Genomic DNA, 23,832 nt, shown 5'->3' with positions numbered 1-23,832 from the left:
GAGCGCATCGTGCTGATAATAATCTTGCTCTCTCGCTGACAGCCGCTCTCTCAAACGCTCTCACTGCTAGTCGACAATTGGCGATCGGTTAACTGTAGTCATCAGTCCACTAGTTGCTATTCCCGGTGCCAGTCGCCGAGTTCAGAGGCATTCGCAATTTTAGGAGCCAACGGCACGAAACGCCGCGCTCTTATACGAGTCGAAGTTGAAGAACGCGACGCGATCTGTTTGGGGAATAGACTATATACAAACATATGTATGTATATACAGACACACACACTTGCACACTCACATACATGCGTGCAATATAAAAGTACTATTGTTTATCAAGAACGTGAAGCAGCTTGAAGCCTCCACAAAAGTTTGCACACACATTTAATTTATGACGCTTCTTCAAGTGTGTTGCCAAAATCAATGAATTGTTGTCGTACGATGATGGGGTTCTTAGGCGCCAGCTGTTGCAGCCTTGGACTTGGACTATTGATCTGCATTCTTCTTCTTCCGGAGGTTAAAGGCGATGCCGTTGAAATCATCGAACTGGCCAGTCACTGGTCTATATCTAATCGGAATGGCTGTAAGTATTAAACACACACATTATTCAAGAGGTGGATTTGTTGGCAGCTGGCTCTTCACTTGTCAAGAATCTAATCCATCACTGCACAATCGATCATAAATAATGAGTTCATTAATGTCGATAATCAGCAGTTAATGACGCTCTCAAGCAAATTCTGCGATGTTTGTCTTTTTCCGTTATCAATGAAATATTTTGGCAAGATTGATAACGCGAGTTGTAATTCAATTTCGCAGCCTTGACCGCTGCTGACCAAACTCTACCCTCGGGCATTTACAGTGCCTTCTATGCGGACCAGCTGCTGCTCTCTTACAACGATGTGAATCTCCGTTGGCTTTCCTACGACAACTGGACATACACGAATAGTTTCCAATGTAAGTTTTGTTAGTCTTTCAATTGACTGTCACATTAACTTGTGCAACTCCCGAGTGCAGTTGATGTGGAGCACTATAAGAACGTGCGCAACCTTAATCTAACTTTCCATGGCATCGACACAATTGCTGAGATTCGCTTGAATCATCAGCTGCTGGGACGCACTGACAACATGTTTGTGCGCTACTCTTACGATGTGACCAAAATACTGCAGGAGGACAATGTGTTGGAGGTGGAGATAACTTCGCCGGTGTGGGCAGCACAAGCCAAGGCTCAGGCGCTCGACAGTGCGGGGAGAAATGTGCCACCAGCGTGTCCGCCACTTCGCTACCATGGCGAATGCCATATGAATATGCTGCGGAAGATGCAGGCAAGCTTTGCCTGGGACTGGGGACCGGCGGCCCCATCGATGGGCATCTGGAAGACGGTGCAGTTGGAGATGTATGAGGTGGCATTGTTGCGCGACGTCGATGTCGATGTCAGTCGCAATGAGACGCACTGGAACATGCACATTACATGCTACTTGGATGCGGCGGCTAAAGAGAATTTTTACGCTCAACTGGTCTTCTATGCCGTGTGAGTAGACCTAGCAAATAACATAAGTATAATATGGAACTATTTGTCTTGACTGTCTGCAGCGAGCTATTGGATCAACCGGTGGTCATAGATACGTACACCACAAAGCACATTAGCTACTTGTCGCCCGTAATTGAGTTCGATCAGTCTGTGCCAATTGTGAGTAGTTGTTCTACCCCGCCTGCTAATTGCTCGCGTCTGCCAATTGAGCTCATTGGCAACTGTGTCAAGTGCAATTCTTCATTTTGCAGACGGACGTCGTTGCCTGGTGGCCCAATGGCTATGGCGATCAGAAGCTCTATCCCCTGGTATTTACCCTCAATGCTTGGCTGGACAGCGAAGGTCCCAAGATTCGTGGCAAAACGAAATCACAGAAATCATTGAGAGTCGGTTTTCGCACTCTGGAACTGATTGAACGTCCGGCTTCAGATGGTCTGGGCAACACTTTCCTCTTTCGTGTGAATGGCGTGGAGATATTCATGAAGGGCAGCAACTATATTCCTTCACACATTCTGCCCGAGAAACAGAGTTCAGATCAGAGTAAGTATTATAATTAATTGGGGTCAACCCATTAAAATCAAACTAACACCCGAAGCTTTTGCTGATTAAACGATTGTTATTCATTTTTCAAGTGGGTTCAATAATTTATTGCCCTAATAAACCTTTTCAAGATTATTTCGTTAATGATTTGCATCTAATCTGTAGTAAATGATTGAATCTATTGAATACAAAATTTGCTTATCTATATGAAATAGTAAATGTTGAGCATTGAAGCGAGTAAATATAATTTTATAATTTTTAATGGTATAATTAGAAAGCATTGTTTATAATCATATTTTTAAAATATGTCATTATTTACTACTATTATTTTCAATTATTGAATTAAACACTTCAATAATGATAGAAATTATTTCTTCACTGCAATGTGAGAGTTCACATTCTAAAATACTCTACTTCAATTGTAGTCTCTCTTTGGTTTCTACTTTAAGTAATATACAACTTATCTAGAGGAATCACTCTTACTATAATTTAGTTACACTTCATTAAATAAATTATAGTGAGAGTTCTTTTAACATTATTATAATATGTTAGTCTCAGTCAATTGCAATAATGCGCTACCTTAAATTAAATATTACTTTATATCGTCATCTTGCAGCTTCCTAACTTATTTTGAGGGAGAACTTTTTCAAAATACCTTTCATTATATAAGGTATCAGAATACAACTACATAAAGTTTCGTGTAGTTTCAGAAAATAAACAAAATAAAGTCATTGATTTTCAAAAAAAAATTGAATATGAATTAAAAACTTTAACTTCATATTCTTTACTACAAAATTTCTTCAAGCTTTTATTTAATATTATATTAACAAGTATTATTTCTATGACGACAGCTCTTAGTCGACTTTTAATAACTAAAATGCAATAAAATTACAATTAATTCTTATTTTCAATATGTAACTTTTCAGTTGCCTATCTGCTGGAATCAGCCAAGGAGGCGCACATGAATATGCTGCGAGTGTGGGGAGGCGGCGTCTATGAATCGGATTACTTCTATGAACTGGCCGACAGTCTGGGCATACTCATCTGGCAGGACATGATGTTTGCATGTGCTATGTATCCTGTCACTCCCGATTTTCTCGCTTCAGTGCGTGAGGAAGTGAGACAGAATGCCAAACGATTGTCACATCATCCCAGTGTGGCAATCTTTGTGGGCAACAATGAGAATGAGGCTGCTCTGATACAGGATTGGTATCAAACCATCACACAACTTGATCGGTTTAAAGCCGAATACAGGGAACTGTACCTAGGCAACATTCTGCACGAGTTGAAGATAGTGTCGCATGCATCGCGACCTTCACCGTTAGTTTCCTCGCCATCCAACGGCAAGGCGAGCGAGCAGGACAACTATATATCACAGAATCCACAGGATAATCACAATGGCGATGGTAAGGCTTTTATTATTTACTTTGATAGGTAGCTAACTGAAATTGCTGCCTGCTTTTAGTACACTTTTACGATTACATGAAGGACGCTTGGGATCCCGAGATTTATCCACGCCCCCGATTCGCCAGCGAATACGGCTTTCAATCGCTGCCAGCCTCAATTGCCTGGGAACAAGTTCTGCAAGCCGGTGACGATCTATCCGACTTGATGTCGCATCGTCAGCACCATCCACTGGCAATGGTGCCGATTACCACCCAATTACATCGTCACCTGCCGCTTCCTCTACCAGAGAGCGAAAACTACAATGCTGCGCTGATCTACTTCAGTCAGATATCACAGGCCATGGCCACCAAAGTGGAGACTGAGCTTTATCGCAGTCTACGCGACACGAATCACAATACGATGGGTGCACTTTACTGGCAACTGAACGATGTTTGGGTGGCGCCCTCCTGGTCCGGCATTGATTTCTATGGCAACTGGAAGGTGGGTGGATATCATATTGTAGATATCAAATCTAGATATTAATCTATTACTCTCTGCAGCTCTTGCACTACTGGGCACGTGACTTTCTGGCACCAACCACAATTGTTGCGCTCTACGACAAGTCTTCGGCTTCGCTGAATATTTCCTTGATTTGTGATGAGCCGAATATCAAGACAAACGATCTCAATGTGGTGGCCCACATTCATCTGTGGTCGCAACTACTGCCCAAGGAGTCACGCCGCTGGCCAGTTACTCTGCGTCCCAATGGCGTGCAGTATGACAAGGTGATTCCCATCAAGGAGCTGCTGGACAACGAGTTCAACGCACGCAACGCTTACTTGGAGTTCCAGCTGCGACGCAATGAACAGTTGATCTCGCGGACTTACTTCTTCCCCAGCAGCATCGCAGCAGCTGTGGGCATCACGGATCCTGAGCTAGAGGTAGGTTGACGCCTATTCCTAAACATAACATTTAATAACACTGTTGATTCCCATCTCTAGTTTGAGATTTCATCAAAGATCTGCCACACAACGAGCAGTGGAGCAAGGAATAGCGTTAGCTTGACCATTCAGGTGAAGCATCCCGCTGTCTTTGTCTATGTGGAGTTGCAGCTCCCCTATCGCTATAAGCTCTCCGAGAATGGTTACATGCAGAACACACCGGTGCATGTGATCTATGTGGAGGTGGACAGCAACTCGTGCATACGCCTCTGGCGTAAATCCTATTTCAACATCATGACTGTCAATCAGTTTATGCCGTAGAGTTTAGTGCAAACATTTACATAGATATATAGTACAGACATATATGTATAAATAACTTAACAATTAAACAAATCAATAAATATATAATAGGTGTAGTACAAAGGTGCATAAATGGACGCATCCACTCTATCCATCCATCTATCTATCTATCGAAGCTGGGCATCTGGACACGTGGCGGCGTGTAACCCTCGGGATATGGCACCAGCTGATTGTTGAGCACTCGAGCATTGCGCCAGGTCTTCACCTTATCCTCAGCGGTGTCCGGCACACGCACACCTTCGATCAATGTCACCGCCGGTCCATCGACAACGCTGTGCGTGCTCTGGCCAATCGGATTGCGATGTGGATTGTGTGCCGCATGTGAACTCTGCTGTTGCACTGGTCGTCTAGTGGGCGTGGCGGAGGGTGTCACTACTCCAGCACTGGCTGTGACCACCACCGAGTGTGGCATGTAGGTGACAAACTTGGATTTCTGTGGCAGCACATTGTAGTTGTGCTTAGTGATCAGATTCTGGGGCGGACGTGCGCGATAGCTGGCTCCATTGCCTGGATAGGCTCGTGTGTCCCTGTTGTAGTATTCCACGGGCTCGGATGCAGCGTACTCCATATCACTGGGAAAGCTGAGCGGAGAGCTCTGTGCCTGGCGCAACACACGAGGCTGAGTTTCGACTGCATCGGCATAGGAGTAAGGTTGCCATTGACGATCCACGCCAAAGGAGAAGTTGTTGTTGTTGCGCGCTGTTGGCTGTGCCTGGAAGTAAACTGGTTGCCAGGCAGCAGCTCCACCAAGCTGACGACCGCGACGCGAGCTGCTGTCCAGTGCCTGTTGCTCCAGCACTTTGCTCTGTGCCTTGGCCAACTGCAGTTGTATGAACTTGGCCTGTCGCTGCTCAGCCTCGGCCTTGCGTTGACGATAATCCTGTTGCTGCTGGGCCAGTTCGCTCTGCTTCAGCAAAGCTGGCGTATGCTCAAAGCTCAGCTGTCTGCCTGCAACTTGTGAGTTGCTCTTGGCTCTTGGCAACACAGGTCGCTTGACATCGGAGCTGCGCAACAAAGAACGATTCAGCTGCCTCTTCGGCACGTGCCTTGCGACTGTTTTTGCCCACCAGTATCTCCACATCTTCGCCTTGACTCGACTTTACGTTCACCACACGCACCTTGGAGGGATCAAGATTGCGGCCAAAACGCAGCTCGGTGCGTATCAACGCGGGTTTGCCGGTCACGCTGCTGATGCTGCCGCTGCCAAGTTCAGTGCTAGCGTGTGCCACGCCCACGCAGGTGAGGGCGATGCACGCAATTAGTGTTATGACACTCATACGCCCCGTTGCCGTTGCCATTTGCGCTGTTGCCTTTGAAGTCGTTGCCATCTTTTACAGTGCGTGCGCTGTGAAATTATACATAAAATTGTAGCACATTAGTGAAAAGTTAATTGGGCATAAATCTTTTCATTGTTATCAAATTTACTGCAGATCTGCATATGAACTTTACGCTGATTGTGTTGAATAGTATTACGACAGCTCAACTGAAGCATATATGTTATTGTGTTCAATTAAAATAAATGCAAAAGAAAGCCTACATTTCTTGCAATTAAATTGTGTTATGCAAAATAAGCAATTATTTTGAATATTACTTGAAGAAGTCATGAATATTTATATGGCATTGAAATAAATATAATATTAACATGAATATTAAAAAGAGTTCAGTGCACCAAAATCTATCCGATATAAAGAGTTCAATGTGTAACCTGTACTCATTAAATCCCATTAACTATATTAATGTTGTAGTTTTGCTAAGTAGACATAAGATTTATCCACAGATAATGCGATTTGTTTGTTTTGTTTTCACGATGGTTAATTAGCCTCGCTGCGTCGCATTCGCATTCACATTCGCATTCGCATTCGCATTTTGTGGCATTTTTCAACACCTCGTTGAATATTTGCCGGTTGTACTGGTCTTAATTCAATTATTGACAGTCAGTCAAGCAGTCAATCTGCTTCACTGAATGCATCTTTGGCTGACTGTTGTTCGATTTTTTTTGTTGTTGTTGTTGTTCGTTGTGTTTATTAGTTTTATTTTATTGCATTTGCGTGTCCGTGTCGATGTGCTGGGCTCAGAAAGCGAAACAGCGATTAAAAATTGCAATGCTTAACTTTCGTTTGCCGCTGATTTTGTTGTTGCCGCTGTTTTATGTAGTTAGTTTGGCATGAGGAAATCGTCGGTTGCCGGTAAACAGCATTTTGCACAGTAAGCGAACAGGCACGACATGGCGACAAACTCCTGACAGTTGGCGCATTAAATTGCATTGGCCACGCCTTCTTTGAGAGTTGTGCCAACTAAAACTAAAGAAATCAAACCTTTCTTGACACTGCCACAAAGTCAATGTCTTGCTCAAGATTATTGACTTTACTTACCTACAACTACTAAACGAAAGTCTAGCAAATAATTGCAAATTTGTAGAAATTGTAGAAAATTTTAGACTGTGCTGTTATATTAGACTTTGAAAACTATAGTCACAAATGTTAATATAATTTTTAAGTTTCAGAGATTTTTATAAAAACCAAATAGTTTTGAATTGCAAAAGACTAGAGAAAAGTAATCATTTCCTTGCCTGATTCGTAATATTCAATTTTATGGAATTATTTGCAATTCTCAAAATATATTTATATAAATACTAAACAATTTGCAGAATATATCTACCTACTTGACCCCACTAAATTATGATTGAATGAAATCCTAAATCATAGAAACTATTTATTAAAAAGTTTTATTTTAGTATCATTTTCACTCTGCAGGCTAAAAAGTTAATTAAATAAAGGCACTTTCAATAATTAGGCTAATATGTCTATTGATTTCAATTTTAACAATTTGCTAATTTCTTGGCAAGTAGCATTATAAAAATCAAAAACAAAAAATTGCATTTATAAATTATTTTTATACTCAAAAAATGAAAATGGATTAAACAAATTTGTATGATATTAATAAAGTAAAAATGTCTAAACCTTTCCGGCAAATACTATTAGAATTGGAATTATAAACAATTAAAATTCTGCATACAAAAAAATCAATTCATTTGTATACTCAATAATTGGGAAAATAAATAATAACAAATAATACACTTGATCAGAATAAAATAGAAATGCCTATATTATTTATATGCCTTTCCGGCAAATACATTTATGGAAATTATTGTTGTCGCAATAGCCATAAAATGTTCATTCACGCATTGGATGACTATCTTCTCCATAATCTAATCATCGACTCGTTCATAAATACTGAAATTTGATTGCTCACATAAAATTCGAATGCATTTACTTAGTCAAAACACTGCCAGCATGAATGGCTGCCAATTGCTCACACTTTACACCCGCAAACAGCAGCAACTCAAATGACCAGGTATAAATCCAACTGATCTGTGATGATAATGATGCTGCCTGCAGGGCGCAACCTCACCTGTCAATGGTAATAAGAGTTTAAGTGTTCGTCTAGTCAGAGTTGAAGTTGAAATTGATGCTGCATTTATCGCAATTTGTGAGTGCGATCAATTTGTGCATTGCCCATTGATTGGCTGCATAATTGGGATGGGGGGCTGAATGAACTAAGATATTACGCATACGCCGCGATGTACACGAGCCACTAATGAGTGAAAATTTGCTAAACAAAATGAGAAAAACAATTAAGCGAATTGTGGATTGTGAATTGTGAATTGCAATTTCAATAAATGCGCACGGCAAAGTTCACGGCACGACCACGACTCAACGACTCAACGACTCGACGAGGCGCCAACTCAACTCTTTGGCGGAGCCTAACTGGGTAACCACCACACTAAGCCACACTATACCAGCCACACATTGATGGTGCCCGTGCTCGTGGCCCATACTATGAGCTCTGAGCTCAAAACTGGGAACTTTGCTGTGGACTTTCACTTTCGACTCGACTCGACTCGATTCGACTGAGTGCGCTGCGCTCCCAGATGAACTCGCTACTGCTCGCTGTCGGTTGTTATTGTTAGTGTTGTTGTTGTTGTTATGAAATCGTCGCAATCATCGCGCACTGTAACAACAAAAACAAGTTTTACTTTTTGCACAGCAACAACAGCAACAACAAAAAAGAAGTCAACGCTTGGTATTGAGCGCTTGCTCTCTTTTTTCTTACTATAGCCTTTCGTGTGCTGGCCAGCGTTTTTAGGCCGCTGGCCGCTAACAACAGCAACACTAACAATGCCAACAACAGCAACAACAACAGCGCAAGCGTCAACGTCGGCAGCACTTCACACGGCTTCAATGTCACGGCGCAGCTGCAGCCGCTGCCAGCGTCGCAGTCGACGTCGCTGTCAGCTGGTGTTTGCTTTGAGGCATCTGCGTTGCGTCTTCGTAGCGTCACTTTATGTGCGGTGTTTTTTTTTTTTTTATATGTCTTCTTTTTTTGGTCACTTTTGTTCAATGAAAATTACATCATTTCAAGTTTGGAGTGAAGCGGGACAGGAAATGCGACTCAAGCATTTATCTGCGACGAGTCGCTTGGCCAAAAAAAGAAACAAAAAGTGTTATAAAAAGAGATACAACAACAAACAGCGCTGCTGGATTGTTAAGTACTTAAATGTGTTGCAAGCCAAACTGCAATTATTATTATGTATTGTATGTGCAATTTGTTTGAAATGTTAACTGTTGATTGTTTTTTGTGTAGTTTGTGTTTTTTTTGTGTTTTTGACCAACTAACATGATCTCTGAGCTGGAGTCATTTGCATAGACGCATTAACGTGACAGACCGCGCACATTTAATGATGGGCTTTCTCAGCGAAGGCGTGCCATTTGCCATTAATTGGGTATTACGTTAATGGCATTAGCCAGCCATCCAGCCAGCCAGCCGGTAATTGAGCGCAATTGCGGCCAACTCTGCGATACCAATCAGTGACCTGTTCATTGACTTCAAACTCTGTTCAGTTCAGTTCAATTTGAGTTGAGTTGAGTTCGGTTCAACTTCTGACTGGGGTGAAACTCTCACTTTTATTGCATCAATGGCTTCTAGGGAGCGTTGTGTGAAGCGGCCCTTGTCAGCGTGTCAAATCAAATCAACTCCCTTTTTGGCAACGTTGTGCGCATTTTCAAGTGATCTGGCAACAATGAATGCATTAAAATTACGTATACGCCCCGTCTTTATGCATTATGCGTGGTGTGTAGAGTGCATTTAATGCATTTAAATCAAAACTGTTTTGTTTTAATGTCATTGGTAGTCCAATCGAACGATCGTTGATCGCGCCTTTCATTTAATTCAGTTGTTATCAGTGATTGTTGTAATATTTGTGTGGTTGCTCTTGTTGTTGTAGTTGTTGTTGTTATTATTATTTGTTATTGTAAAGTTGTTGCTGCCATGTGCAAAATGCAAATGTATTTGTGCGGTTAATGTAATTTTCTGTTGCCGGCGTTGTATTAATTTCACTTTTACTTTTTTTTATGATTAACATTTCCCACCCAAAAGTGAGAAACTTTACATGATTTTTTTTTTTTTTTTGTTTTTGTGTAATTTTTTTCACTTATAAATATTTGTACTTTGCGTTGTTGTTGCCTCGGCAATGAAATGTGAAATTTCAAAGATCGTAAAGTTTAAAGATGCTGAGGGCCTCCGACTGGCGACTGTCCATTTCTTAAAATTTTAATGCCTTTTTTTTGTCTTCGTTTTACTTACAAAGTTTTTATTATTTTGTTTTGTTTTTTATTTGTCTGTAGTTTTAATTTTTTTTGCCAGCATCTCTTTAATTACACATGCTGGTTACTCATCACTCTATGGCACTTTTCGTCTTAGGATGAACAGCCTGTCTCCAACGTCCATTCACCGACCAAAGTTTGTTTTGACTGTGGCTTGGCTTAGGCATGGGTTTTTCTTTATTTTATTTTAATTTTGCGCCCAAGTGTCGCAACTGAAAGTGAAACTCTTTTTACTTTCCGACACACACACAACACATTAAGTATCCGTCAAAGTCAAAGGTTCGTGGGTTTTTGATGAATATTGCCTGACACCCAAAAGTACACAAAAGTATCTGCTAGACCCACGCACAAAATTGCGTCAAGTTGTTTGTAAGCCCTTTCTCAATTTCAAAGCACACTCAAGGCGTGAAACGGGGAAATCAAAATAAATCAATTGTCATGGAAACCCAAAACTGCATTTAACGATCCCCAGTAGCTGTGTTTTTAAGTTAACTACTCACTCATTATGTTAAATGGGGAGAGAAAGAGATCGAGAGAGACGCAAGAGAGATGAAATAACATTCGCAAAATAGCAACTCACATTTAATTTAGACGCTCGGAAATTGGTATCTCTGATGTTAACTAGTCCCAAAATGTGCTTAGTACTCCTCGTGTGCGGCTTTTGAAATGTATTTTGTATCTTTGTATCTTGTATCTCTGCCAGCGAACAGACGAAATGTGCGACAGATCGCAACGCGAACCGAAATACAACTGAACGCAAATGAAAAACTTTTGCTAGCAAGTAAAAAAGCATCAAGCTGGAAAACGGCGGCAGCAAAAATACAAAAAAAAAAAAAAAGTAAAAATTATTATGCATACAAATATACAAACATATGTGCATACTCTGTAGCTAAGTATGTGTGTTTGGAGGCCGAAGCGGCAGCAGCAGCAGAAGTTAAAGCCGATGTTGGCAACGGTAATACAACAACAACCACAAAACGCACACACACAACGACAGCAGCGGCAGCGACGTCAGCGTCAGCGCAGACTGCGACTGCGGCAACAGCTGGCCAAAGAGTCGAAGACTCAAACTGAGACCCAGACCGAGTTGTGAAGCTTGAGCTTAACACACACACTCACACACACACATGCGCACACAAATGGGTAAATGAGGAATGGAAAAAAAAATAAAAGTGGGGCGCAGGCAGCGTGCAAGCGGCGGTGCGGGGGCAGTGACTAAACGCCAAGCCAAAGCATGCCAAAAAAAAAAAAAAAAAAAGTAAAATACGCGTCCAAAATGAGCGAACAATTGCGCAATTGCGACAGCAACAGCAACAAAAACAACAACAACAGCAACACCAAATAACATCACTAACAACAAGAGCAAATTCAGAGTTGAGATTTTTATACACATTTCTTTTAGTCGTTGGCAATCCGAATCCGAAGCGACGGTGTTTGTCTCGCATCGGCGAATGCAAGTGATTGCTGTGATTTGCTAACCGTGATTTAGCCGTGATTTATTATCGTGACGAATAAACACACACACACACGCATTTATAGCATCCATCAAATGTCGAAAAAGATGCTATAATAATTAATGCACTGCATTTTCCTGATAAACACCAAAGTTTAATGCCCATCAAATTACGCTTAATATTGATATTATTTTCCTTCACAAGAAATGAGCAGCTTAATGGTAACCTTGTAGTTTATTTTGTACTAAACACCTCTTCACCACATTTTCCAAATAAGTCATAAAACATTTGACGAAGAGCTTCACAACAACTTTCAGATAAATCTAAAATTAACCACTTAAAATAACTTTTGCTTTTATTAAACATGACAGCTTCGCTAGTCATAAATTTTCATTTTCATTTTTTTCTTAGCTTTTTGCCATTGTCATAAAAAACATATACTCGTATTTTATAGTTTAAGTAAATTGTTTATAAATTTACGAGTGTAGTACTATTAGCTTTCGGGCGGGCTATGGGAAAAAGTTTAATCAACAAAGTTTGTCTTTGGCTAATGCGCAACACACTTATGCGTAGAAAAGAAAAACGCAAATGATGCGACGAGGTATCAACTGTTACGTCAATATAGTAAGTTGATAAGAATTGGCCATTAAATCGAACTGCGTGTGCAACATAATTAATAGCTTTCGATGCGGCGAGGCGGCTAATACGGGTTTCCTTTCGGTTTCACTAATAGACTAACAGCTGGGAACTTATCGAGTAAGTTGATTAGTTTGCTCGCTTCGATAGTTTGGTATTGACAAATCATCATTTGACAGCCCCAACATACTATACCTTAGTATTGATGCTAAAGAGCCGTCAATCCAATCTCCTTCCTGCCTACGAAGTGATTTCCCCCCTTGGACCTCCCTTGGCGTCTAGTGTTGCACGGTTCGTCGGCTTCAGATGCATGCCGACTGATAGCGGGCAGAAAAAATAATTGCCATGTGCCGCGGTGGTTAACGAAAGTGGCCAGAAGTAGGTGTGTTCCAATGAGCTGTGTACCTTGTTTAAGATGCTGAGATACAGATACAAATCCAAGGCAGTCGCGTCACAAATAAACACACACACAAAAACGCACATCAGACACTTAGCTTAACTTTTTATTAGCAATTTTCGCAATTTTCATAGCATTTTTTTTTATTTTTGTGGTTGGTGTGTCGTTTATTTGTTGGTGCGGCTTTTGAATGAATAGCTCTTTTTTTTAATTAACAAAAATTTCACTTTTTTTTTTTGGTTAGATTTAATATAAATTAGAATGCGAGGCGGATGGATGTACATTATGAAGCGCTTAAACAACAATTACTTTACTTAGGCATCGTAGATTTGGAGCTTATCGTTGGTGGTCTGGGGCATCGGTTGACCTGCGGTTAGCTTCGAGGGATTCATGTCCATATATGAGTACGGATCCCGTACAATGGACACACCTTTCATGCCCAAACGCATGCAAGTGAATTTATACTCAAAGATCTGATAGAAAACCATCTTGAAGACCAGCGATATACACAAGTTGAGGCTGTTTTCCATTTCGATAATTTGTATATTCGAGAGACGCAAACAGCTGAATATGGGAACCGGCAGAACTAGCGGAGTGCAAAAGTCGGGCATATTTTGCGCGGGGGAAATTCCGAAACTGGCCAAAGTCCGATCGTTCCAGTCGATAAAGAACCGTACATCAAATTCCCGCCATTCGTATTGTATTTTAATGCACACGGTCTGCTTCATGCTACCGAATCCAATGCCCAAGCAGCAGCGACAAACGTAATCTTCGCAAGAACACGGCGTTCCCAGACTGGGAAGTCGGACGATATTATCGTTGATATTCTGGCCACTTGTCGGTCCCGCTGAACGCAGTTGCATATCTCTGTAGAGTCTCGGGTCCATTTCCCGTCCAGTTTCAGGATTATAGAGCACAATCAGGGGTTCTGGCTGCCAGTAATACTCTGCGTATACGCAATGTAGTATTAAAATAACGAGAAGCAGTCCAAGGTAATCCATAGTGTTGACTGTTTATGTAGGTGTCCAGTTGGAGGCTGTTCTAGTGCGGCACTTTGGGTTTTTCCGTAGTCCGTGAATACGTGTTTTCCCCCACAATTGTCCAAACAGAGTGTGCACTTTGTTTGGCCTCAATTTCGTTACATTTACGATGTTCTCGACTTGTTGTTTTTAGTGCAGTCAGATAAATGGTGTGGAAAATGCTTACTATTAGTGGGAATTAGTTAAGCTTTTCGAATATTATGGCATAATTGTCAAGCTGGGCGACAAAAATGTGTCAATGCTAGATGTCCACAATAGATTATCCGACTAATTAATGAGTAGTTCTCGCTGAAATGCGATAAGACTTGTCTTGGCTTACGAGTTGTTTTCCCATTTTAACGATATTGTTGTTACGTCTTGCGGGCAAATGCAAATGTAACTAAATTGCACACTTTGCGCACACTTTGAAAAAATGTGTCAAAATTACATGTGATGCTCAATTTACGCAAACCAATGCTAGGTAACACAAACACAAACAACAACGACAATAACAACAACAAACAAACAAACAAAAGATATTGTCATCGACATCGCAATCCGTAACGGACGATGCTTTCAAAAAGTCTCTGACAATTTTGTTGCCGTAAAAGGCTTTTAAACTCATATTTGGTCTTTCTTTTATTGTACTCTGCACTTCACCATTAACAAACACAAATAATACCAACAATAACATTATGAACAAACAAACAACAACAGCAAGTGCAATAAAAGAAACAGTATGTATTTTCCCCCCAATCATTTGAAGATTTGTATTTCACAACTTTTATAAGCTCCGGCGGAAATCGAACTGTTTCAGCAGTTACTCATCTTTGTCTTCGTTCAATTGACAAACAATCTTTCGTATACAGCGACCTTGTATTCGTTCAAAGCCACTAAAAAAATACGGCTGGAAAATGTATAATTTTATGGGCGTCATGCATATCTACATTAATGCATAGAGATGCGGGACAACTTTACCCTCAAGGTTAAAGGTGTCACATCACACGAACGGGAATTTTAAATATGACAAGTCAAGAACCTCTTCGAAATATTAATAAATATGCCTTATATATATAGAATTTTTTACTAAAGGTCACGAACTCTGTGAAGGCAATATATCTTTTTTTAATTATTCACCTTAACAAAACTTGATTTACTTTATCTATCTACTTATTATTTTTAACTAAGCCTTGGATCTAGGTCAGTTGTTTATCTATCCTTTATTCAAAATTTAACTGTCATTTTCTAATGAAAAAACCCTTTATCAGTTCTAGGTAACTCCACACTAAGCTGCTCCACACCTAACAGAATAGTGCTGTTATGTGAGGAGTACCTCCCATCACTGTTAAATAGTCTACATGCGACTTAAAAACAAATGCCTGATATTTGCAAATTATTTATTTAGACATCATTTCAGTTTCGTAGTTTTATTTAAAGCCAAGTATTTTCATAAATAAAACCAACTCTATTTTATTAAAAATGTAGCATCTTAATCGATCTCTAGAAAAACTCAAAGGGGCACAAGAAATAACGACTTGTGCAAGGCAATGCAAAATGCTGTTAATAACAGTATACCAATTGTATACTTTACGTGACTGTTAAGCAATCAGCTGACCATTTCTGTCCGTTCAACGTAGCAAAAAATACCAGAACAGAACATAATAAATACTAAACCAACGCAGCAAATTTTGTTGTGTCCCGCAGCAGCGAAGATGTTAAATCTCGGCTAAAAATCGACGTAAACAATAGAATTAAAGCGCGATCGAACCAATAATCAAAGCAATCGTAACACCATCACTAATCTCATAATGGGCGATTTTTTCAAGTCGCTAAATTTCAACTATTTCAACAACACCACATCCAGCAGCAGCGTAGGCGATGATGGTGGAAGCGGGGGAGGCGGAGCTAGTGCAAGTGGAACCACCATCAATAGTGGCAGTCTGGACAATGATTACGTTGGCCAATTCGTGGAAATTGCTGGCCAAAGGCTTCGAACGAAATGTGTGATAGCTGAAGGTATTAAATACGCATACAAATTGCTTTTATAATTAACCCTTTTTGCAAGGGCATAAAAATCAATAGGAAGTGGAGTTCACAAAGAAAAACACGAGCTCAAAAGACAAACCAAAGCCAAAAAAAAAAAAAATGTGTGAAAACTTTTTGCAGTCTCATAATCGACGTCGTCTTCGGCTGCGACAGCGACTGCGACAACTCTTTGTTTACGCTTTCTGATTTTCACATTGCAACACACACAGAATGGAAAAACTTGTTGCTTTGTGTTAATGAGCATGAGATCTCGCTACATTTGTATTGGTGTTGCAAGTTCTGCTTGAAGTTCAAACGTGCTTTTGCTGCCATTCTCTTCTTTGACCCATGAGTCATGCTTTTTGTGCTCAACTCACAAACACACACACTCTCTTACTTACACATACATGCGAGTTCAAATTTGGTTTACAGTGAACACTCTCTTGGCTGGACATTCAAAGTTGCGCGCCTTTCGTTTGTTAAAGACTATTATCCAAATAAAAATATACTTCATAAAGTTTCCGGCTAATGAAGTTGTCCTCTTAATACAGTTGTTCACTAAATCAGTTTTTACTGTATATTTTTATGAGAGAGTGAAACATACAGTATAATTATACAAATTACTGAACGCCCCCTCTTATCAGTTCTTTGTGGTTATCAACCCTTTATTCCGTTTTGCTTCCAGGCGGCTATGCGTTTGTGTACGTTGCACAAGATGTGAAAAATGGCACAGAATACGCCCTCAAGCGTTTGATCGGCGCCGATCAGCAGGCTTGCCAGGCCATCAACAACGAGATAAACGTGCACAGACAACTGTCGGGTCATGGCAATATCGTGACATTTGTCGGCTCCAATTGCATAGCGCCAAGTGCCCATCAGGGTGCGCAATTCTTGCTGCTCACCGAACTTTGCAAGGGTAAGAAAACATAAAAAGCTGTTATCTTTCCTATAAGCTCATTGCATTTTTGCTTTGCAGGCGGCTCGCTAGTAGACTGCTTCCGTGTGGATAATGCGCCACTCGATCCGCCCGTCATTCTGCGCATCTTTTATCAAATGGCACGCGCCGTTGCCCACATGCACACCCAGACGCCTCCTATAGCACATCGCGACATTAAGGTGAGTGACGGACTGACTGAACTATCAACGTGCAGTCCAAACTGTATTCATCACAACTTAGTGTATATAATCTTATTGCGCAAGATTGGGATGCAGTAACTTCATCAATAGAACTTTTTATAATAATACAGGGCTTTGCGAATTTACGAATCAAGCTAGCTAGTATTATATAAAGGTGTTAATTGTTACTAATTTTAATTATTTATTTTCCAATTGGCAGATTGAAAACTTCCTCATTGGCAATGACAAACAAATCAAACTCTGCGACTTTGGCTCCGCTACCAAGGAGCTGCTTTCGCCCACCTTCGAGTGGAGTGCCCAGCAGCGTAATATGCTTGAGGATCAGCTAAATACAGTGACAACGCCCATGTATCGTGCACCCGAAATGCTAGACACCTGGTCGAACTATCCCATCGGACCCAAGGCGGATGTTTGGGCTTTAGGATGCATACTGTATTTCCTTTGCTATCAGAAGCATCCCTATGAAGATGGCGGCAAGCTGCGCATCATCAATGCCAACTACATGCTGCCACCAGAGCAGCGTTATCACTGCTTTCGCGAGATAATCAAGGGATGCTTTAAGGTGAATCCCGACGAACGCTTTGACATTTCCATGGTGCTGGAGAGATTAGCCGCCATTGCAGAGACACACAACTGGTCGCTCAAGGGTCCGTTGGACTTAAGAGGCATTCCGATTGGCACATCGCCAACGGAGAGTCCATCACGTTCGCAACCGGAAATAAGTCGCTCTGAGTTCTACACTGACAATCCAAATGGCACTGCAATGCCGCCACCACAAGCTGCTGCAGGGGCTGCTGCCGCTGCCAGTCATGGCAATGGCAGCCTGTTATCCTCGCTACGCGGCGGCGCCGGCACACTGTTCAAGAACCTTAAAGACACCTCGACCAAGGTTATGCAAACTATGCAGCAGTCAATTGCACGCAACGATCTGGATATAAGTCACATCACATCACGCATTCTGGTTATGCCGTGTCCCTCGGATGGCTTTGAGTCTACCTACAAGACCAACAACATTGAGGACGTACGTCTCTCGTTGGAGAGCCGCTTTGCCCCGCAAAAGATAAGCATTTACAATTTTGGAGCACGGACTGTGCCGCGTCTGCCGCCTCCAGTGCGTACTGTAGAAGCGGGCAGCGTTTACGGTTGTCCACAGGCACATGCACCCAATCTGCAGGTGAGTGTGTATGCACATTTATGTGATTTTACAACCATTATATTCCATTTATATTGAAGGGTCTCTTCACTGTTTCTGCGGACATGTACAATTTCCTTAATGCTGATCCCAACTCCGTTGTCATTGTGCAAACCGGTGATTCTGGTGGCTGTACAGCAGCCACTGTGATTTGTGCACTACTAATGTACGCTGGATTGCTGCACGAACCCGAGGATGCTGTACAAGTGTTTGCCGTTAAGCGGCATACGATCAATTTGCGCCCATCGGAGTTTCGTTATCTCTATTACTTTGGAGACATACTGCGTCCGACGCCATTGCTGCCGCACTACAAGAACTTCAATCTGGTTTCGCTGAGTTGCCAGCCTGTGCCGCGCATGACAAAGGCCCGCGATGGTTGTCGCATTTACATGGAAATCTACTGCAACGAAAAGCTAATGCTCAGCACCTTGCAGGACTACGAGAAAATGCGGTACGTTTATGCCTCTAGTAATTAGTAATTTCAGTTCTTTAATTTTCTTGCTTTGCTCACAGACTACATCTAGCGGGTCCCGGCAAAATCGTGTTGCCCATCAATTTAACTGTATGTGGTGACTTGACTGTCGTTTTGTATCATGCACGAAATGCTTTAAAGGGCATGGTGCGTCCGCAGGGCTTGAAGATTTGCCAATTTCAAATCAACACTGGTTTCGTGCCAGAGCCCGAAACACTGATTACTTTCAATGGTACCGATCTAGACGATTTGCCCGACCCAGAGCAGGTGCCGCCCAACTTCTGTGTGTCGCTATCGTTGAGCGTGACCGAGTCAGAGACACCGCCTAGCCATAAGCCACCATGGCTGCCTGCCAAGGCCAAGCGTGCTGCTCAAAATCTCTTTGGCTCGGATTTGGAGTATGCCGAGATGCTCGATAACTTTGGTAAGTGATTGCAATTGTTAATATTGTCAATTCAATTAATTGGGATTTATTTTAGTCACCAAACCAAATTCACGTTCCTCACCGCCGGCATCGATTCGCAAACCGGAACGCTCTGGTTCGCCGTTGGTGCTGCCCGATGTCACTGAAATTGCTCACGATGCGCCCACAGCAATGCCAGAGCCATCGCCACCCATCGATTTGCTCAATTTGAATCAGCAGCCAAGCGGAAGCCAAGCTGCATCTGCTGCTGCCAATCCTTTGGCAAGCGCCATGCCTAGCTCAGACGCTAGTTTCGATTTGTTGGGCGCGTTTGGTGATGATGACTCCACGGGCATTGGATCGGCACCCATTCCAGATGTGTTGCCCCCGCCACAAGCAGCAGCAACACAACAACCCAAAATCAACACCGATCTCTTTGACATCTTTGGATCAATTGATCAGAACAGCGGCATTGGCACTCCCAACTTGAAGCCCACCACGACCACAAATCTACCGCCCTTCGTTGGGTCCGTGCCGACTTTTGTGACCACGCCCGCAGCACCCAGAAAGGAGCCATCGCCAACGCAACCGCCGAAACCATTAGATCCATTTGCTGACATCGCCAATTTGGCATCAGATCTGAACATTAACTTCAATCGCAGCACACTAGGCCCCAAATCGACGAGCACCACTCCCGTTGGACACAGTCCACAGACTACGCAGTTTTCCAGCCCCACGCACATACCAGTGCCAAATCAACCCCAGGCACAGCCAAGATCCCAGTCGCAGCCACAACCGGCATTTTCCAAGCCACAGCCGCAACCTCAGCCACAACCACAGGCAACACCACAATCACGTCCGGACTACAGTCGCATGCATTTCGATGCGCCGAAGCCAGGACAGCAGGCAGGTGGTGTCGGAGGTGGAGCCAAGAGTTCAGATATCTTTGCGGATATACTGGGACAACAAGGATACTCCTTTGGCAGTAAAATGAATCAGGGACCTCGATCCATCAACGAAATGCGCAAGGAAGAGCTGGTTAGGGATATGGATCCTAAGAAAGTGCGCATCATGGAATGGGTAAGTTCTCTTAAATCTAAAGCCAGTTCATCAATTGATCAGCTCTTTGTTTCCGCAGACCGATGGCAAGAAGAACAACATACGCGCCTTGCTGTGCTCCATGCATACGGTGTTGTGGGAGAACGCTAAATGGCAGAAATGTGAAATGTCCACAATGGTTACGCCGGCTGAGGTTAAGAAGGCCTATCGACGGGCGTGTCTTGCCGTGCATCCAGATAAGGTTTGACTATAAATAGCACTAACTAATGATATTCTTTGACTTATGAATTTCGTTTAATTTTGCAGCATAATGGAACCGAGCACGAGGAAATCGCCAAACTTATATTTATGGAACTAAATAACGCTTGGACGGATTTCGAGAATGATGCCACACAGCAAAATATGTTCAATGCTTAATTCTATCTATATATACATACCCATGTATATACATACTTAGTTTTAACTATCCTTCTATTAGCTGAAAATAGTGTAAAGCCATCTAAGAGTGTAAGCTTTAATGTGTAAAGTGAAAGTATTTGTGTATGCTGCGTTCGCCCGTTTTGAAAGACGGCAATAAGCGTACACATTTTAGTTAGCCCAAAATGAACCCGATTTGAAATTCTAAAATATTTATGGACAATTTACTTAATTTTGTAATTAAAGCCCAGCCGCCCAACATTCCCAAAAATGCACAAAAGAACATCTTATCTATTTGCTGTGCATTCAATTAAAACGGGTATTCAAACTATATATTTATTAAGAGTATTCGCAATGAAAACTTTCAAAAACAGTTTCAAGAATGTGCTCTAGTTATTTTCTTTTGTTCATCTCAACTATTTGATATACTCAATAGACAACAAATAAAAGATCAATTAAAATTGGCGTTAGATACAAATATGACCTGGTCCCAACCCAATATGTGATTATGATACACGCCTATGCAAAACAATGAAAGAAAACTGAATAAGTTTATATAAATAAAAGTTATATACTATATATACCATATAAAGAACTACTATTTGTAAACGATAAAGTGTGTGTGTGTATGGTATGACCAATCAAAACTACAAAATAGGATTATGAACGCTTTCATTTTCATTACTTTAAAAGTCCCCTAATTTCAGCATTTACAATCGATTCACACACATACTCAGATAAATGAAATAAATTCTCTATGCGTTTCCAGGCGAAATGAAACTGTTAGCAAACGAAATTCTTTTCTTACTCGGGATAGCAAATTTGGCCTTTTACTTTGCGACCAGCCACAAAAACGGAAGTGATATTGCGATCGTCGCCAGTATAAATGAATTTCTCCAACAGCTCATCCACCGTAAGCGAACGATGAGGTTTCTCCAATATGCTGACGTCCACCACGAGAGCATCGAAATCCTTGCCTACAGCAAAATTGCCAGTGATGTGATCCAAAGTTAATGCCTTTGCTCCACCCAAAGTAGCCAAATAGAATGCCTGCTTATAGGACAATTGCTTGTAGTTTTTCTGCGGATTCTTGGCTGCTCCTGAACCTCGAATGTCCTGACTATTGAAGACATCAATGTGCTTAGATACATCTAGAGCACGAGACAAGGCGTGCAATATGGACACGGAATTTCCACCAGAAACATCAGTGCCAAGGCCCACAGTTACGCCAGCTTTAATCAAACGCTGCACATCGCAAAGACCCGAATTCAAATTGGTATTGGAGGCGGGACAATGAATTATGGATGTGCCACGTTCCCTAAGCAAAGCAATCTCATCGTCCTCTAAATGTACTCCATGTGCCATAACCGTCTATGAAGCAGAACAACATTATTATTGTTAAAGAATTGTGGTGTTTAATTAAACCTTTTTGGTCAGTAGTCCTGCTTCGTCGTAGGCGCCTGCATAGCTGGTGCTAAAAATCTCCTTAACGAATTTGATCTCATCAAGATTCTCACTGATGTGGCTTTGTATATGAAGATCATGCTCTTTGGCAATGTCACCCAGTTTGCTCAGCAGTTCCTTGCTGCAACTGAGCGCAAATCGTGGGGTTATGGTGGGCAAAACCAGAGGACTGTTCAGTTTACGCAGCTCTGCAATGAAATTCTTGGTTCCCTCCACAGATTGCTCAGTTGTTTCACTGCATTACAAGAGAACTGATTGTCTTAATTGATTAACAGTCATGCTTGAGATACTCACACATAGAAGTCGGGACTGTTGCAATTGGAGCAGACTTTGCCTATCAGTGCCCGCTGACCTTGACGCACAGCTTCCCGAGCCAAGATCAGAGTGGATGCCAAGTCATTGGTGGCGAAATAGGAGGCCAATGTGGTGCCGCATCGTAGAGTTGCTTCCTAGATTGAGAGTCAGTAAAGTATCAAGTTATCAGCTGGTGCAATTAAGTGCTGTAAAGTGTGACTGAAAATGGGGAGGGGGCATTATCGGCAAGTTATTTATGTGTAGTTGTATGATGACATTTTGTTGATAAGCGAAATTGTAATAAACTTCTCCATAAGGTAACTCTTACCACAACGCTTTTGTAGATCTGCAGGGCAAACTTTTGATCCACATACTTAGCCTCAGTGGGAAAGGTATAGGTATTTAGCCAGTCGAGCAGTGGAACACTCATTCCCAATCCAATCTGGGCGTATTGTGGCGCATGAATGTGTCCATCACAGAAACCTGGACAGAGGAATTGAAATTCCGACAGTTGCACTTGTTTCACAGTCTTGGGGTCCACGCTTTTATTGGCGGACAACCAGTTGTCATAATCGTTGCCCACACCAATTATCTTAAAAACAGATCGAGTAACTGGTTATCAATGTCATTCTTATCAATCTACAATGTTTGATCTACACTGTTACCTTTCCATCTTGAACTGCCACGAAGCCTTGTTCGAAGGATTCGAATTCATCAAACGATTTGGTGTGCAGAATTGTTCCACGGTAAACAACAACAGCAGCCATGATTAGTTATCAACGTGTTTTGTTGGCCCCACGGCGATCCGAAACGAAATGACCTGATAAACAAGTATTTAAATTGTTTGTTGTGGGCAACAACAGCACTGTAGTTGTCTGGCAACGTCATTTGTCGACTTTGCTTGTGAATGGCAAAACATAGTAGGCGGTTTAATCAATTCTAATTCAATGTAAATTCAATTATCATGAGTCAAGCGAAGCTTTGTAATATATTGAAGGTGATAATATGATGAACAGTTAATTGTATGTCAGTTAAGTTATACAATTCGCTACTAGGCATTGCAACGTTAACCAGTCAAAGTTATACAATGACAGATATGCAGCTTTTTGTACAAATTTGCAAATATTTCAAATATTATATAGCAAGTGAAACAAAGTAAAAATGTATGAGTGTGTATTCTGTATATTTGATAAATTTTGCTTATGGTCATACATATACAGGTGTACACTTATTCAAGTGGATATGTATACAGGTGTCTTAACATCAATACAGAAGTTACTTAATTACTCTCTAACTGCTCCCCAAAAGCGTTTTTAAATTTCTAACAGTACGTAATTTATTATTAATTGTTGAACAATAACACAACAAAATTATATTTATACGTTACAAAGATCGTTTTTTACAAATTTAAATTGCGAAAATATCGATACACATAAAATCGAACTAGTTCCAGC

At 41.6% G+C, this 23,832-nt stretch overlaps 5 protein-coding genes across 5 annotated transcripts; 2 read left to right on the top strand and 3 right to left on the bottom strand.

The window, feature by feature from the left end:
* The first annotated feature begins 257 nt into the window (after positions 1–257).
* On the top strand, positions 258–4,707 carry LOC117574993 (beta-mannosidase). The gene is made up of 9 exons (XM_034259062.2): positions 258–574; positions 808–945; positions 1,006–1,519; positions 1,582–1,678; positions 1,771–2,059; positions 2,986–3,465; positions 3,525–3,946; positions 4,006–4,386; positions 4,447–4,707. The coding sequence occupies exons 1-9, from the start codon at positions 415–417 to the stop codon at positions 4,705–4,707; spliced, it is 2,742 nt and encodes a 913-aa protein (XP_034114953.2). The 5' UTR covers positions 258–414.
* LOC117574994 (uncharacterized) lies at positions 4,692–8,387 on the bottom strand. Its single transcript, XM_052007511.1, is given in 3 exon segments — positions 4,692–5,755; positions 5,757–6,091; positions 8,158–8,387. Coding segments are annotated over 2 exon segments (1,224 nt in total). The 5' UTR covers positions 6,075–6,091; positions 8,158–8,387; the 3' UTR covers positions 4,692–4,849.
* Positions 8,388–13,141: 4,754 nt separating this feature from the next.
* On the bottom strand, positions 13,142–14,095 carry LOC117574995 (uncharacterized). The gene has a single exon (XM_034259068.2). The coding sequence runs from the start codon at positions 13,895–13,897 to the stop codon at positions 13,211–13,213; it is 687 nt and encodes a 228-aa protein (XP_034114959.1). The 5' UTR covers positions 13,898–14,095; the 3' UTR covers positions 13,142–13,210.
* Positions 14,096–15,418: 1,323 nt separating this feature from the next.
* On the top strand, positions 15,419–20,714 carry LOC117576659 (cyclin-G-associated kinase). Its single transcript, XM_034261614.2, has 9 exons — positions 15,419–15,931; positions 16,626–16,856; positions 16,917–17,056; positions 17,277–18,251; positions 18,311–18,720; positions 18,783–19,165; positions 19,221–20,224; positions 20,283–20,444; positions 20,510–20,714. Exons 1-9 carry the CDS (start codon positions 15,724–15,726, stop codon positions 20,618–20,620), a joined length of 3,624 nt encoding a protein of 1,207 aa, XP_034117505.1. The 5' UTR covers positions 15,419–15,723; the 3' UTR covers positions 20,621–20,714.
* A 563-nt stretch (positions 20,715–21,277) lies between these two features.
* Positions 21,278–23,213, bottom strand: LOC117576661 (guanine deaminase). The gene is made up of 5 exons (XM_034261617.2): positions 23,044–23,213; positions 22,707–22,970; positions 22,379–22,533; positions 22,046–22,319; positions 21,278–21,991 (listed from the first exon to the last, which is right to left on the bottom strand). Exons 1-5 carry the CDS (start codon positions 23,143–23,145, stop codon positions 21,425–21,427), a joined length of 1,362 nt encoding a protein of 453 aa, XP_034117508.1. The 5' UTR covers positions 23,146–23,213; the 3' UTR covers positions 21,278–21,424.
* Between the last annotated feature and the right edge of the window lie 619 nt (positions 23,214–23,832).

The sequence above is a fragment of the Drosophila albomicans genome, chromosome 2R (genome assembly GCF_009650485.2).
Source record: "Drosophila albomicans strain 15112-1751.03 chromosome 2R, ASM965048v2, whole genome shotgun sequence".
Lineage (NCBI taxonomy): Eukaryota > Metazoa > Arthropoda > Insecta > Diptera > Drosophilidae > Drosophila > Drosophila albomicans.
The sequence above is the reverse complement of the archived record's forward strand: the minus strand, read 5'-3'. Positions and strand labels throughout refer to the sequence as shown.

Excerpts from the sequence above, each read along its gene's own strand:
- LOC117574993 (XM_034259062.2), top strand. The coding sequence starts at position 415 with ATGAATTGTTGTCGTACGATGATGGGGTTCTTAGGCGCCAGCTGTTGC. Across the intron at positions 946-1,005 it reads ATACACGAATAGTTTCCAAT|TTGATGTGGAGCACTATAAG; the intron begins GTAAGTTTTGTT and ends TCCCGAGTGCAG. Across the intron at positions 2,060-2,985 it reads GAAACAGAGTTCAGATCAGA|TTGCCTATCTGCTGGAATCA; the intron begins GTAAGTATTATA and ends GTAACTTTTCAG.
- LOC117574995 (XM_034259068.2), bottom strand. The coding sequence starts at position 13,897 with ATGGATTACCTTGGACTGCTTCTCGTTATTTTAATACTACATTGCGTA.
- LOC117576659 (XM_034261614.2), top strand. The coding sequence starts at position 15,724 with ATGGGCGATTTTTTCAAGTCGCTAAATTTCAACTATTTCAACAACACC. Across the intron at positions 18,721-18,782 it reads CAGGACTACGAGAAAATGCG|ACTACATCTAGCGGGTCCCG; the intron begins GTACGTTTATGC and ends CTTTGCTCACAG. Across the intron at positions 20,225-20,282 it reads AAGTGCGCATCATGGAATGG|ACCGATGGCAAGAAGAACAA; the intron begins GTAAGTTCTCTT and ends TTGTTTCCGCAG.
- LOC117576661 (XM_034261617.2), bottom strand. The coding sequence starts at position 23,145 with ATGGCTGCTGTTGTTGTTTACCGTGGAACAATTCTGCACACCAAATCG. Across the intron at positions 22,971-23,043 it reads TGGCAGTTCAAGATGGAAAG|ATAATTGGTGTGGGCAACGA; the intron begins GTAACAGTGTAG and ends TCTGTTTTTAAG. Across the intron at positions 22,320-22,378 it reads AACAGTCCCGACTTCTATGT|TGAAACAACTGAGCAATCTG; the intron begins GTGAGTATCTCA and ends CTTGTAATGCAG.